General features: G+C 40.4%; 1 protein-coding gene across 15 annotated transcripts in view; it reads left to right on the top strand.

Moving 5' to 3' along the window:
* The window catches only part of ptprfa (protein tyrosine phosphatase receptor type Fa), a 288,662-nt gene that overhangs the window by 157,662 nt on the left and 113,855 nt on the right, over nt 1–17,145 (top strand). For 9 of the 15 annotated variants that reach the window (XM_072683950.1, XM_072683949.1, XM_072683951.1 and 6 more), the window contains 3 exons: nt 1,814–2,002; nt 7,210–7,227; nt 12,062–12,172. In XM_072683950.1, coding sequence (XP_072540051.1) covers nt 1,814–2,002; nt 7,210–7,227; nt 12,062–12,172 — 318 coding nt within the window. The remainder of the gene's footprint in view (nt 1–1,813; nt 2,003–7,209; nt 7,228–12,061; nt 12,173–17,145) is intronic. The other 6 variants (XM_072683953.1, XM_072683954.1, XM_072683957.1 and 3 more) reach the window with 1 other exon arrangement.

The following is a 17,145-nucleotide window of genomic DNA, read 5'->3' on the forward strand; positions in this document are numbered from 1 at the left end:
GCTGTATGGATTAAAGTGCATTAGACCACTTGATCTTAGGACTTAAACCAATTACTGGTAGTCTAAGGATCGTTTTAAAAATATGACTAATAAGATTCAGTTCTTAAATGAATGTCTATAAATTGCTTTGCTGGTTAGCTGTGCAACTATGACTAACAACAGTTGTTTCAGTGAACTATACTGTATGCTCGGATGGACCAAACTTCAAAAAGCCAAGAAAAGAGCAGTCAGCATTTTGGTGCATGTGCCACCCCCCCATTCCTGTACTGATCTTGACTGATCTTGACTTACCAAACAGCAGATACCAATCCAATCCAAGTTGATCTTTTGTATTTTCATACAGGCAAGTATAATCATCATAATGCCCTCATGATCTGCCTAACAGTGACTTAAAAATTCAGCAGTGAAATCATTTAATTGTTGACATTTTGGTATACTGATAGGGTGGTTTTGAACTACTTGTGAAACAACCATTTTTAAATTCATATTTCATTCTTTTTATTTTCACACAATTTTCCTTCCTAACTTTAGACTTTAGCCAATTCTCTGTGTGAAGTAACAAAGTACAAATACTTTGTTACATTGTGCCATCCAGAAAGTGTGACACCCTATTGGTTTGTAAGCGATCCATCGCACCTGCACGTCACGTCACACTCCAGCAAGGACATAGCAGACGTATGTAGCCTAGTATGAAGATGCCCTGGCAGAGACTCAAGAGACCTCGAGTGAAATGTCCCAACTTAGCCCCACATTTACCTTCCAATAAAGCTTATTGATAACATGCCTCTGAAGTTTGACTTTTTGCACCATTACAATACATATAGACAACTACTCATCATATTTTCTGCTTAATGAAACACATGTTAATGCTCAGTAGTGCACATAGATACTCCTTTAATATATTTGATATTACTGAAATGTATTCATTTTTAGTGAGCAGATCTGCAGCTGAAACAGGCAGCCTAGTGCATCCCAACAAGCATTTGGCCTTTGTTTTCCTTACATTACTTTTACTTTTATGCTTTAAGTAGAAACCAGTACGTTTACACTTTAACTTGAGTAAAAAGCTTAAGTTCATCTTCATCTTGTATAGAAGTCTTTTAAACCCTAGTATCTAAACTTCTATCTAAGTAATGAATGTAAATAGTTTCGACACCTTTGGTTGGAAGTAAGACCTGGAGGCTGACAATAGCAGGGTGTTAGATTTCTGGGCTGATTTTTTAAAGGGGGGGGGGTGGGTGGGGGTGGATGATCAAATCTCTCTTACTCTTGCTCTCGTTCTCGCTCTCTCTCTCTTTCTCATGTCCATGACCAGAAACACCCTTGGCGGATTAGGCATGCCTCGGGCTTGGCTGTATTTCCATTCCTGCAGGATTTCACACTCTAAACTCCACTCCGCCTCTCTTCATCACTCTCACGCCTCTGTGTCCCACTCTCACACCACACAGCACTGATGCTCAGAGGCCCAGGCCTGGATCACATGCCCCCCTCCAAGTCTGATTCCAGAGATCTGACTCTCTGCAAACTGTATTCTACTTTAAGGAGCAGTTCTAACTCTTTCCTGCATAAAGTGTATAAAGGCAGAGATCTCATACCAGCACAAATCATGCTCCCATGCCACTACCATGCCAGTGTCACTGCTCTGCTGAGAATGTTCCAGAGAGGGTCTGATTCATTGTCAGCAGCTGATGGGCTTACAGTCAGTAACCGCAAACCTACAGAATGTTGTTACCGTTATTTTTTTATTTTTTATGGTAGGGGTTTTCAAAAAGGTATGTGAACGTGTGTTTTGCTATGTGTGTGTGTTTTACAGAGGACCAGATCCCTCATGGTTTCCCCACCATAGACATGGGCCCCCAGCTGAAAGTAGTCGAGAGGACACGCACAGCCACTATGCTCTGTGCAGCCAGCGGAAATCCTGACCCGGAAATTTCCTGGTTTAAAGACTTCCTACCCGTAGACATCAACGGCAGCAACGGCAGGATCAAGCAACTTCGCTCAGGTGAGAGGAATTACGCAACTGTCCCTCCACCTGTCAGTGAAACACAGATATACACTCAAAAAGTAAACAGACAGACATTTCCACTCAAAAGAATTAAATCGGCAAGTGCAGACTAGTGCAATGACTAGTAAAGTCAACATTTTTTGAGTGTGCCAAATGGTCAATTTGCTTTATTTTTTTTTATTAAAAAATGTATTTACTTATTATAATTTTTTTAGAGTGCAGGGCCCCATACCTTCATGCCTGTTATTAGTACTGTTAAATTCAAATCTCTATTGTTGCAACGATTATAAAGAGCACCAGTGGGTGGAAGCTCATGGCCAGACTCTTACTGTTGTCGTGCTGATGGATTATATTAGTTAAAATCTGTAAGTTTAGAAACATGTACATAAACTATTAGACTGAATCCAAGTACTAATTCTACAATCTGGTGGAGAATAAGTGAAAGTCTGTGGAAAGTGAAGTTCTAGATTTCCAGATTTACATATTTTTACACTGTAAATAAGCTTTCCTAATTTGATCCATATGCAAAAAATATATATCCTCTTATATATAAACTGTAAAACATTGTTTTAAAGTTTTTAATCAGGCTGTTCTGAATACCAAAACGCAAGTTAACAGAAACTTGTCTGTTAACATACAGTTAAGGCACAGTATCTAATAATTCCAAGACAGCAGCTCCAGTTAAAAGATAAATTCAGCTGCATTAACCTGAGGCCTGATGAAATTAAAGACAAACTCTACTGCTGCATCTGTGAAGAGAAGCAGAGCAAAGAAGAAAGTTTGAGCTCAGTGCTCAGTGCAGAACTTCTACAGACAACCAAGTGAGACAGTTGTTAATGACCGTAGCTCCACAGGCTGGAACACGGGGCTGAGCTTTAACTTGACTTATTTTGACCGGCTTCATCAGCCCCTGTCACCAGAGACATCCAACAAAGTGAAACTGATGAACAAGTTCCTGTTTACTCTGCCCATCACTTGGCCACTGGACATTTATGTAATTTATTTGTTTTGATAGAGTCCATTATTTGATCTCAAGATTAGAACTGCTCTCAAATTATAAGCCTGTGGTGAGAGGCTTTTTCCATCAAGAAATGCTAATCAGGATTTTTTTTTTTTTTTCTTACAGCCTTTTCACCCACTCTAGCATTAAAAATATAATAATAGTAATAATTCAGCGTCCTTTGTATCTAATGGAGGCTTATCGCGACTGGAACATGTCTCTGTCTAACAGTAATTACCAGACTAGTGACTCCTCCCTAGCAATCAATCAACAATCTGTTTACAATGCAGCACACGCGATAAGCAAGCAGAGGGAGAGAAAATGAGAGAGAGAGGGAGAGAGGCTCCATGGCCAGCTGCTCTTGAGCTCGCTTTTCCCACAATGCAAATGTGCAGAACACCTGAATGCAGAATAGGTATGTAGATAGATAGATGAATAGATTGGGTGAAGCTTTAAAACTTAGTAATATTTCATTATTTGAGCATGGATTATTACATACTGTGCACTTTAGAGTGTAATTACTGATGTACAGTTACAATAAGCTAACTAATTTCTTAGTTCTTAGGAATATGTGAATATTTTCAAAATGGACGATTCAAAAACCTCAATTATTTCAAGAATTTCGTTTTCATGTTGGATGAGTAACAGATTCGGTCCTCTTCGAAAGGAGCTACATAACTGGATGCTGAACAAGGCGAACCAAGGTAGATTATAAAACTCTGTATGTGGGCCCAGGCACTCTCATAATAATAATAATAATAATAATAATAATAATAATATTAATAATAACCAAACTGTCTCTCTGTTTAGTAAAAATTCCATACAGAGGATAAACTTTGTACAGGTTCCACTGACAGACTCTTGAAGGGCTTTTGTCTTCTAACAGCAAAATTAGATGATGAACAAAACTGTTTTTCCAGCTGGAAAAGGGAAACCTTGTCCTTCTCTGGCCATGTTGAAAATATAGTAGTGCTCTGCTATTTTTCACCATGACCGAATGCGACACTGCAGGCCCAGCCTAAAGCCTCAGTGTGCAGTAAAGCCCTCGGCAAACTGCTGATGCCTTTAACTCTTAAGCCACACAGTTTCCGGAGGCTACCCCAACGTCTCTGACCCCCTCCCTGTCAATCAAACTCCTGTTTTCACACTGAAAGTGGTTGGATTATCATCCAGATCTCCTGCATCTGCATAATAACCAACACACCATCCAGAGTATGACCAAACTATGATTATATGTAAACTGCTACAGCTGTTGTAACACTACGCACAATACAGAGGTTTAAAGAAATCACTGAAGATTTATTTAAACTTCCGCCTATTTCCTTTATTCACACACTCCTAAAGAGTCAGGTGTGTTGTATCAGGAGTGAGTTAATATTAAGGTTGATCTCTAATGTTATAGAATGATGCAGTATGTGATATTCTATAAAACGGGTGCCATTTCCACATTGCATTTTATAATAATTATTATTATTTTAAATCCACTACATGAAGGCTCTGTTTATCCCCGCAATGAAAACATATTGTATTGTATTCACAATAAAATGTGACGGGTAATATGTGACTGGGTGGTAAATTTCATTGTAAAAAAGCCATAGTTCTTCACCTAGCACACATGATGATCCGTTTGAAATATCTTTGCATTAACGGTGTAAAAAAACAGTGTGACGGAGTTGTTAGATTAAGCTTGACGGAACTCGTCTAACAAGAATAAGTAAAAAATATACAATGGAAAAGAACTTCAGAATTTACCTTTCTTTGTTTCTGGCTTCTCCAAAGGCTCAAGTGATGTCACTTCCTTTTTGTGAAGTAATTTAGAAGAGCTGTACATAGACAAATAGACAGAACAAGTTAGAACAAGGTTCGTTAAAATAAAACATTTCTTTGGTGATAAAAATAAAAAATAGTATGTTACTCTTTAGCAAATGTCATGGCTGGTTAGGCCAGACACCGAGGGACAAACACTTGCAGAGATGGATCCAATGCAAGTACTTTTATTAACAAAAAAAGGTTTACAACACATAGGGTAAACAAAGCAAACAATGCCGCAACTAAAGTGACTAAATAGTAAAACAACGTAAACTCGACAACCAAAACGGGCGAACACAAAAGCACACCTGAGACCGGGGGGGCTCTGGGAGCTAAGCTAAGAGAGTTGGTGAGAGAGAGCTGGGGAACCAGCCACTGAACCCTAATCGGCTAGGCCGACCAAACCTGCGTTAACGAGAGTCACGGATAAATCCAGGGAGCGAGCGAAGGTGCCTCGCAAAACTCAACGCTAGAAGCAAGGTCTGCTAGTGGACCTGAACTGTGAACCAAACTGGCTCTACAAACCGCGATCTGAGTCACGAGCCTCTCAGGCTACCTCGAAGCTCTGAACCTACAATTCTCGGCAAGGAGCTCTGTAGACGAGAATTGTGAACCAATAAGTACAAATAAGTACATTTAAGTACCCCCTGTTTCAGGGGAAACACATTAGCTCAATAAGACGTGATAAACCGGAATTGAATAACTGAACGTGAACATGGACACTGAACCGGATCATTGAATCAAACTACAACGGAAACACAACAAAAAAAATTGCCCCGGGGAAGGGCGTGATACCGAGGGGCTGACAGTAAATAGCATTTTTATATATATCCTGTCATATATCATATATATATATTCCATGCACAAATGGCACCAGTTTTGTAGAATTACTCATAATAAATTGATATATACAGTATACATATTAAATAATATATGTTACCTATTGTAAATATTTACAGAATAACTAAAGTCGCTGCATGCTTCCACACTTTTGGCTTGTAACGTAACTGGAAGCGAAGTTGTCTGTGATAGAAAACGGCTGCTTAACTCAACAGCTGATCAGGATGGGTTGCTTTCTTTGTATTGCATCAGATTTGTGCGGTTTATGCAGCGCAGAGCTGTGCTAGGATTTAAAAGGCCACAGTTGAGCTGGGAATGAGAATATGGTTCACACTAAAAATAACCAGAGATCAGCACTGAGTCACTTACTGAAGAAACAGCACACACACACACACATTGTGAAAACTGCACATATATCAGCTATACAATCATATACAGCTTAAAGGAATAGTTTGAATCTACATGCTAAGGAAGCTAACATTAAATGGAAGCCAGTATTTACCAATTAGCATGATGCCATTTGAGTAGTGATAATTGGTGACTATTTACTTCCATTGGTTATTAGCTTATTAGAGCAGTAATAGCATCGCCGACCCAACCATTCCTTTAAAACACATACACACAGAGAGAACACCACATATATCGCAGCTATGACACACACACACATACACATACACACACACACACACAGAGTGAAAACCCTTACTGCAGTCATATGATTAGAAACAACATAGAACACACACAAACAGGGCAAAACAGTAATTACGACAGCTATACAATCATATACAGCTCATATTACACACACACACACACACACACACACACACACACACACACACACACACAGGCTCGCATAAACTGCTCAGCCATAACATTAGCACCACTGACAGATGAAGTGAAAAACATTGGTTGTCTTCATCTTCATTAGGCAGCAAGTGACAGTCAGTTCTTGAAGGTGATGTGTGGGAAGCAGGAAAAGTGGGCAAGCTTAAAGATCTGAGCCACTTTTACAAGGACCAAACTGTGATGGCTGTGACGACTGGGTCAGAGCATTTCCAACACTTCAGGCAGGGTTACCAGCATGCAGTACCTACCAAAATTGCTTCAAGGAAGGGCAACTAGTGACAGGTGACCAGGTCAGGGCTGCCCAAGGCCCCACCTCACAACATAACAGAACCATAGCAGAAAAGATCCTTCTAACGTCTTGTCTTGAGCTGGGAGGGACCTACACAATATTAGGCAGGTGGTTTTAATGTTATGGCTGATCATTGTTCACACGCTGTGATTACAGGAGCTTATTTTTTATATGCATACACCACACACAGTATTTATGCATTGTGCACATACACACACGCACATATATAGAAGCACACACACAATGAATGCCTTCCTTCAATAAGCTGATCAGGTTCTTCTTTTCATGCTCGTTTCTATCTCTCTCTCTCTCTCTCTCTCTCTCTTCTCTTGGACTTCCTCTCTTTATCTCGATCTCTTTCTTTCTCCTCTGTACTAATGCTTCTCTTAATTCTTATTTGCATTCAAATTACCTCACCAGGTGGTACACCAATCAGAGGTAAGAATGCTGAAAACAGAAAGTGTCCAAATGCCTCATCCTTCCTTTCACCCAGATTTTACCATCGTTCTTTGTCTCTCCTCGTTCGCCTTTCTCTCCCCTTCTCTCTGTCACTCACGTCTTCTCTGTGCATGAACCTTTGTTCATCTGCCTCATTTATCCACTCCAGAAGCTCTGCAGTCTAACAAGGAACAAGCAAAAAAATGTAGAGAGCAAAACATGGATCAACAGCAGACACATCGCGTCATAGTACGGACCAAATTCAGGCTTCAGGATGGACTGTTGTGCATATGTGTGTATAACACTGTCTGTGTATAGCCAATAACACACACTGCTTATCTATCAACAACAGTGACAGCTGTCTTAAAGGCTGAACTTTGTCTGTAGTGTTGTACCTTGATAACAGTATGAGCATATCTCTGTCAGACGACTTCTTTGACACATCCTCAGTGGAATGGCTGTGGGTCACAAAGAGGCCTGGCAGCTACGCTGACTCCTCCCTAAAGCACAGCATTCTCTTAACGAAGCCAGTGTGTCTGAGAACGAACAACTGGAGCATCACAGCTCACATCGCAGCTGCTGTGAAAAAAAAACAGCACATTGAGAAGTGGTCACAAATGAATAATGTGTGTTACATCAGACCAGTTCTTGAGAAAAACTGTGAACCTAAAGACAGCAGCTGTGTTCATTTAACACACTTTACTCATTTACAGACCCCCCCCCCCCCAACCGATTCAAATCACTTCCATTTAGAGTGCTGATTTTTTTGTGTAGCAGAGAGAGAGAAGAATAAAGAGAGTGAGAGGAAAGAAAAGATATATTGAGGGAGAAGGAGAGAGAGAGAGGAGAGACATCGATGAGAAGGAATAGGCAGAGTGAGGAAGAAGAAAGAGCGAAGAGAAGGAAAAGGCAGAGTGAGGAAGAAGAGAGTGTGAGAGAGAGGAGAGAGAGACAGGAGAAGGAAATACAGAGAGAGGGAGATGAGAGGAGAAGCAAAAGGCAGAGTGATGGTGAGGGAGAAGAGAGAGCAGTGAGAAGGAAAGGCAGAGTGAGTGTGTGAGAAAGGAGAGAGAGACAGGAGAAGGAAAATGCAGTGAGTGTGTGAGAGAGGAGAGAGAGACAGGAGAAGGAAAATGCAGAGAGAAAGAGAAGAGAGGAGAAGCAAAAGGCAGAGAGAGGGAGACAAAACAAGAAGAAGAGAGAAGGATAATGGGGAGAGGGAGAGTACAAGTAAGAAAGAAAGGGCAAAGGAGATGGAGAGAGAAAGGGGGAATGGGGAGAGGGAGAGTAAAAGGAAATAAGAAAAGAGGCAGCGAGAAAGAGAGAGAGAGAAAGAAGGGGAGAGGGAGATGCTGGTAGTTGAGCTTAACTGAAGAGAGAGAGAGAGAGATCTAGAATACATCAGGCACTTGATTGTCATACTGGTGATGTGGGGTCAGATAGGAGACTGATAGGGTGTTGGTGTGTGTGTGTGTGTGTGTGTGTGTGTGTGTGTGTGTGTGTGTGTGTGTGCGCGCGCGAATATGAATGTGTGTGTGAGTCTGTGTACATATACACCTGTGTGTATGTGTGTGCAAATGTGTGTTGTACAGAGGCAGTTTGCTACAGATTAGGGATGATCCACTTTCTCTCCCCATTTTCCCATAATCCTTTGATTGGGTTTGAGTTTGTGACTCGCGTGTGTAACCCGCCTCATGCTGCATTTCAGGAGCACTTCTGAAATGCAGCTCTGGATTTTTTTCTTTTTTTAAGAAACGCGCCTCCATCAGTCACAAACTGCATGATGTAAATGTTGCAATAAACCCTCCACAGCAGCACTGCACTCAGCCATGCGCACAGTCACAGGACTAACCGTCTGTCTGGACTAAAACATCCACACTCTTCATTCGTTTGTGATGTTCTGTGTCCTGCCAAATATAAGTGTCACAGTCACATAGGACAAACGCAAGAATGCTGCACTGAGCTGGAAGCAGGTGGGTTATTGGGACTTAATTCTTCATATGGAAGAAGCCTTTCTTCCCTCAAGCGGACTACTGCAATGCTACATAATGCTACGTCAGCTACAGTTCTAGCATGGTAAAAAAAAAAAAAAGGTTACAGTGAAGCTATAGACTTTCACATTTATCTAAAGAACCATGCACTGAACAGTTTTTTTAAGGGACGCTTTCAAAGAAGGCAGGTCAGAACAAAATGTGTGGATGTGGTAAGTCTCTCTTGGTCAGCTTGCAGAATTCAGGTGTTTTTCATCCAGTCCAAACAAACAAAAAATAAATGAATGAATACCAAAAACACTGAGATTTTAGTAGGCCTAAGGTCGCAACAGCTGTCTGGTATCAGTCTGGATTCAAACCAGTCGACAGTCGAGACACTGCCAGACAGCATAAGGTGAAAAGCAGGGGCATACAAAAGAGCTACCGTTTAGGCTTAAGGTGTTTCAACACAGTGCAGATTGACCTCTCCATGCTCTGCCCGCACATTCGTTCTTTTCATGGCTGCTGGTGCACAGTTAGGCATGCATTCCAGTTTTTTTTACAGTAGGTTTGAATGTTCTGTAAGGCTACAAAAGAACACTCTTGTGGACTGAGTGTAATTCGGTCACTCATGAGGATTCGTCCTTTCAGTTAGTGATTGTTTACCGTGATAATTTAATACTGGACGAACAGAGTATGCTAGGTCTGCTGCTGGCCTCGGAGCTCTGCAGTATCTTCATCCTCTTCATTCTATTTAGATGACTATATCTCACCCCGGTCACATTAGCAGCTCTCTGAGAAATGGTTTGGAGTGACAGAGGGACTGTTAAAAGCCATTAGAGGCAAGCGGAGAGCTTTTATTGATCAGAGTTATGTGCGTCGCTTGCGGCTTTAGCTCTGGCTTTAAAGAGGACAATGACTGATGACAATATCACTGTAGGATCTCCATCGCCTTTTCGTGTTTACTCTTCTTTTTGTTCGTTCTTGCGGCCAAGGATCCTTGTCAATGGCTCTATAAATAGCTGAATAGCAGTAATTTCTGGCCTTTTGAAAAGGCTTCGAGTGCCTTTGTCCTTGAGCCAGACAGCAGTTCCAAACATCTCGCTCAAAGCAACGAGACAATAACAGGCGCTGTAGTAACAGCCTCTCACATTTAGAATGTAAAGGACTATTTAGGATCTATAATTGGTATTTACACTGAGCTTGTGTAGCCTTTAGATGCTTCTGTAAGGTACACACGAGCAGCTCTGTTTGAATTCGTTTCGGTTCATTAAGTTAAAAAGCTCAAACCGTGTCCCAGTTGTGTAATTAACACTAATTATAACTGGCACAGTATAAAGGAGTGCCCGAGTTGAGAAATCCCACATCTAGGGTTGAGCGGTATAACTAGTACCATAAACCGCAGTATTTCCAAATTATGACATGCCTGTGTCAAATTTCTGTTCTGTGTCAACTCAGCAAATAAACCAAATAAGATCATTTCCCCATGTGCATTTAAGAGAGACACAGGGTGGGGAAAAATACCACTGAGTCCACTGAGTACACTGTACACTGTAAACAGCTAAAAAAAAACTCCTAGGCTCACTCAACACTCAACTACTGTCAGGTATGAGCTTTTATCCTTTAAACATGTGTGATTTGAGCCTCAGTTAGTTGGAATATGTTCTGTGCTGTGAAGTTTAGTTTCATAGCTATCTTCTCTTAGTCTAGACAGCCAACGACAAGTCCGGGCTCTGCAAATCCGGCCTCATTTCGCCTTTCTATTACTTTGCACTCTCAGACATGAGGTTTTTATCACTAACACTTGTGTCGGTAGCTCAGCAGTTAGTCATCAGCAGCTGCACTGGGCTGCATGATACTCTGTTGAGCTGTAACCGAGCTAGCTAAACTTGAATTTGTTCCGAGGCGAGCATTATAGTGTTACGCTTAAGCTAACCAGCTCTCCTGATTCAGAGCAGTGTTTTTAGACTGATGGTTTAACATTTCTTGAAGTTTTTTTAATTTTAAATTGTTCACTTAGTGTGTCACCCCATGACCAAAGTGAACTTAGTTTCTCAGTTTTAAAGTAACATAGGATGAGATGGCATTGAAGCTACGTAAATGAAGAACCATCTGAGCCACTTGCCAAACCTACACAACCCTGTATAGAGCGCTAATAGTTTGAGATGGTATAAAAATTTGTGGATGCCGGCCAACCCTACCAACACGCATACTTGATTTGGATTTGAATTGGACGCCATGGGCCAGATTCAGAAAGTTGTAGGCGGGCTATGTGTGTCGTACAGTAAATAAGTCATATTCATTATTGAAAATAAATAATTAGAGATTAGAGTAGCTCCTATTGCACATACTGACAGCAATACAACTTTATTTGTTAGTACTAAACACTGAAGTACCCTCTTAAAAATAAAGGTGCCTCCAAATGGTTCTTGGAATGATGACATAAAAGGACCACTGTTATTCCATTTTTTGCAGGAAAGTGTGAGTGTGAAGAACCATTTCATCAAGGGAAAGTTTTTAAAAACTTTTTAAAAGGTTCTTCACACTTATAAATGTAAGTTTAGAGAACCAAAATTGGGTTTTCATGGCATCACTCTAAGAACCATTTATTTTTAAAACGAGTACCCAGCATATATCTTACGGAGTTCAGTATGCAGTGGGTGCACAGCGTTGAATAGATTTCGGTGCTGTTTCCAGTTGTTTACTTGACTCTATTGATGCTCTTGTGGACAAAGGCTGAAGTCAGGGCATGAGTGTTGTCTTATTTGTTTAAGCTCAGTGCATCCTTGCTGTGTGAGTATGTGTGTGTGTGTGTTCGCATCTGTGTGTGTTTCCTCATGTAACCTCCTGCTTTGCGTCTGCAGGTGCATTACAGATAGAGAACAGCGAGGAGTCGGACCAGGGCAAGTACGAGTGTGTGGCGATGAACAGCGCAGGAACTCGCTACTCCGCCCCAGCCAACCTTTACGTCAGAGGTAAGAGGGGTCAAGACTGGAAATAGCTGGGAATAACTTTAAATGACTACCTCTGCTTCCAGCTCTAACAGCAGCATTCAGGACCGGGATCAAACAGTCTTTCTCTCTCTCTGTCTCTCTCTCTTTAGTCTTCGGTAACAATTTAAATACCTCTAAATTTCTGTCAAGTGAAAAGAACATCACATACTCCTTCACTCTCTAGGGAGGACGATTCCACTGCTCCTCTGTCTGACGAATGTGTGTTGTTTGGTTTTTATTCGTTAAGGTTATTGTCTAGGTTTCTTGTTTCGCTGCCCCTTTCCTGTCCCTTTTCTTTATACAAGGTAGAATAGTATTAAATGTAGGACTGTGACCCTTAAATAACATCAGTTATACTACAAAAATTAAAGTGCTTCAAAAGGTTCTTTGAGTGATACCATAGAAGAACCACGTTTGGTTTCATTAGCTTCACACTCACACATCTTTGCACAGATGGAGATTTATTAGTGGTTTATTCATAGTAGTCAATTAGCTGAAGCCCTTTTAGATTACAGAGGTATTAGTGGAAGTATAATTTTTAGTATGAGCACAGAATTATGAATCAGGTTTGCTCCAAATGGCCAGCCAAGTGAGGAGAGCAAGGGAAGAAAAGCTGAGTATGAGTATTGTAATGATTCAGAACTGGGAGTCAAAGGTCAGAACATGTACAGATAAGAGTCAGGTACAGGTGAGGTGAGGGGGGGGCAATCAGGTAAGAGTCAGGGACAGGTGAGGTGCCGGTCAGAACCAGGTCGAGGGTAAGGTCAGATTGAGGTGAGGTATGAGGAAAACAAAGATAGAGGTGGGGCTTCAGAACAAGTGAGGTGATGGTCAGGCAGGAATTTATGTACTGTGTGCATGTGTGTGTGTGAAGCAGGCTGAGCCGTCTGAGGCTGTGTGTAGGCGGCTCCTGCCAGGATGCTGGAGGATGAAGGTGGAGGTGGAAATTCCCCTGAGAACAGGATGAGGTTTCAAAGGGAATTCTGCCTTCACCTGGTTTGTTTCAACTAGAGTTCACAGTTCAGTTCTCAGAGGAAGCGTGTACACCAATACTGATCTCTGTTAACCCTTAAAGGGAGAAGTTGTTTTTATCCAGTGATTTGAAATGGCTGTGTGGTTACAGAACATACTTCTTTGCTTGTTTGTAATCATTGATGCATAATCTATATCTATAATCTATATTGGTGATGATGCCATTAGTGCAGAATAATGTATACATAATCTACTATGGAGTTGATGCCAGTGGCAAATAATCCCCATTGATGCCATTGGTATATAATCTATATTGGAGTTGATGGCTTTGGTACATGATGCCCATTGAAGATGTGGCCATTGGTAAACAATCCACACTAAAGTAGATATTCTATAGTGGAGAAGATGCCATGGGTACATAATCATGGATACATTATCTACATTGGAGTAGATGGCATTGGTATATAATCTAGAGTAAAGTTGATGCCTGTGGAACAAAATTCATGGATACATAATCTGTATTGCAGTAGAAGCCATTTGACATACACTACATCAGACTAGATGCTATTGCTACGTCTTCATTGATAAATAATAAACTTTGGAGTAGGGGCCATTGATATATTATCTATATTCGAACTGATGCCTTTGGTACATAATCTACATTGGGGTATAAATGGTATTGCTTTATAACATGCCAGTAGATGCCATTAATAAATATGTATTCTACATTGCCAAATGCAAAATTAATCTATACAGCAGTGAAGGCTAATCGTACATGCCCTACGAGTCACTGCTACATCATCATCAATACATAATATACCTTGGAGTAGGAGCCATTGCTACATCATAATAGATATATACTCTCTACACAGGAGTAGATACCATTGATACATGATTGATTTTGGAGAGATGCATTGGATATTCTAGAGTATAATTTCTAATCGTGAAAAGTCTGAAAACCTTATTCTAATTTGGCTTTAAGAAAACAATACAGAGCTGCAGGTTTTGTCCCACTTCGATGAAAAATGGAGATACGCTCCACCGCATTTCCATATATGAATAGATGGATGTCAGTGTTTGTTTTCTGACCTTGGTGCTCATTTTGACCATGCGTGAGTGTTTGTTTATTGTGTGTGCACTGGTGGAAATGAGCAAGCAACATTCACATGGCCTACATGCCCTTTTTCTCCTGATAAGAAAGTCTCAGCTAGAAGCTCCAATAAAAGATGCAGAGAGAAGATCGTATCCACCCAATCCTCTCTGGAGTCCTTCGCCTTTGATCTTGAACTCAGACCACACACACACACACCTTCAGACGTGCCAGCGGATGGAGCACACACGTTTAGAACCTTGCCTTTTGATGAGTGACATTTAATATATATTTATGAATGTCTGTAATCAGGACCTGCTTTTTTATTTGTGACCTGCGAGCGTGGGGGTGTGGATGGGTGCGTGTGGTGGGAGTGCAGGGGGAGGGGGACAGTGTTTGATCTCAGTTAAGAAAGAGGTTCATCTGATGCTTGTGCCAGTAATTTCCTGTTTTTATCTTCTGCAAGGCACATTACCTGCAGTTCTGTAGACTGAAGGCAAATTGTGTTTTTGCCCGGGAGGAAAGTGAGTGAAGTAATCATACACCAGGTGCACTGCCCATTAAAATACTGAGGACATCTAAACATGTCTTTATTACAGATGAGCATGTTTTCATTGCTAGCCTGCAAGAACATAGTGTATGAAAACCTAGACGTAGTTGGATTTAGAGGGAAAACTACTGTATATCACGCATGTAAATAATCTACAATGCCGGATTGGCAATAATGGTAAAGGCCACACATTTTATCCACATTCTTTCAGCATTCAAACCTTTTAGCTGTTTAAACTACCCTTGGGCCAAAAGAATGTGCTTTTAACAAAGGCTCAAAAATGATCTAATTCAAAAATCTAATTCACAACAAGATTCACTACAAGAAGAACTGTTCTTGTGCGCCAACCTCAACATATTCCCATGCCTTTTTTATAAGCTATAGGCAAAGCTAATGCAATTAAAACATAGGACTGGAAAGCTGATAGACCTGGTAGGTGTATTAATATTGACAAGGACATGTTCACACAGATGAAGGCCATGGAATGTTACAGCAAATATATTTAGTATAGAACTGATTAAATTTATTTGCCAGGAAAGTGTGTAGTGTAGCTGTAGACGCTAATGTAGCTTGCTACTTTCCTTGTTCTTTTAAATAATTTGTGCATTAAATAATACTGTAAGAAAAAGGAAGGAAAAAACTGCCCAACATATTAATGATCCAAAGATAGTATGCACTTTGTGAAGACAGTTGTTGCAAATTCTTGTTAAGCCAAACTGTTTTGCAGTCATGCTTTTAACAATATCTTGAAAATGGAATCCATTAAATCATCATTCAGGCAAAATCTACTCTTCATACCAAGGATGACACTTGAACATTAAGTTGTCATGAAGCTAAATACATCTAAATGATGTTTTGTGCAGTTCACTTTTCATACCACTGCCGTCCTACCATCTACAGTCATAAGGAATAACAAAGTACACCCTCTTTGAATTCTATTTTATCTGTTTTATGTAACAGGACATAAAAAAATGTCTGGTCCTTAGCAGGTCTTAAAATAGGTAAATACAACCTCTTTTATTTAACAAAACACCACCATCTACACATGAAAAAGCCATGTTTGGAAAAAAATAAGTACACCTCTAAGACTAGGTATGCGTAGTAGCTTAGCAGCTTGTAGAACCACCTTTTGCAGCAATACTTTCAGTATTAATATCAGTCTCACATTGTTCTGAAGACATTCTGGCCCACTTTTCTTTACAACATTCCTTTAGTTTATTAAAATGTGTGGGCATTCATTAATGCCCAGTTCTTTAATAGTCCCATCACAGCCTTTTTAGTTGGGTTGGGGTCAGGACTTTGATTGGGCCTTTGCAACAACTTGATTCTTTTCTTTTTTTCAGCCATTCTGTAATTAGGATCATTGTCCTGTTGCATGACCCAATTTTGCCCAAGCTGTAGCTGTTGGACATATGGCCTTACATTTAGCTCTACAATACTTTAGCATACAGAGGTCAATTCAACAACTGCAAGGTGCCCAGATCCTGTGGCTGCAAAGCAAGCCCAAATCATCATCCACCTCTGCCACTGTGCTTGACTGTTGGTATGAGGTATTTGTGCTGGGATGCTGTGTTTGGTTTTTGCAAAATGTGGCGCTATGCAGTATGTCTAAACATCTCAAGTTTGGTCTTGTCTATCCAAAAGATATTGTTCCAGAAGCCTTGTAGTTTGTTCAAATGCAACTATGCAAACGTAAGCCGTGCTGCCATTTTCTTTTTAGAAAGAAGAGGCTTTTCCCCAGCATCTTTTCTAAATGAGCCATGCTTTTTAACAGTACTGTCATGAACTTAAATATTTAACATGCTAACTGAGGCATGCGGCATCTGAGATGTAACTAAGATGACCTTCTAAGGACCAGATGTTTTTTAGAACTATAGAATTTAATGAGGGTGTACTGTGTTTCTCAGTCTTGTCTGTGTTTATCAAGTTCTCTCCCATACACATTGATTTGTCTGCACAACTCGAATAAAGATCTGGTTGTGTTTTAGCCGATTGAGAGATGTTTTAGAAAGGATATTTGTTGAAATGAAACTGGTGACGGTCTAATTCCAATGTTTTAATAGCAACGCTAGCCTAGCATCTCTTATTCTTTCCTAATGCATCTGACGTCTGATATCAATCTTGTTTTGGCGGATTGATTGCATCTAGGATGAGTCAAAAATCATGTTAATTTCATTTTTGCCAAAGTATTCCTTTAAATGGTTCCTAACCAGGTTAAAGGGTTGATGGAATTTCTATATGTCTATGGAATCTATGGAAGTTCTATATAGTTCTATATAGCTTTAGAAAGCTTCCACTATTATTGCAAGTTAACCCTTTTTTCTACAGATTGTAGCAAATAAT

This window comes from Salminus brasiliensis, chromosome 7 (genome assembly GCF_030463535.1).
Source record: "Salminus brasiliensis chromosome 7, fSalBra1.hap2, whole genome shotgun sequence".
In the NCBI taxonomy this organism is placed as follows: domain Eukaryota; kingdom Metazoa; phylum Chordata; class Actinopteri; order Characiformes; family Bryconidae; genus Salminus; species Salminus brasiliensis.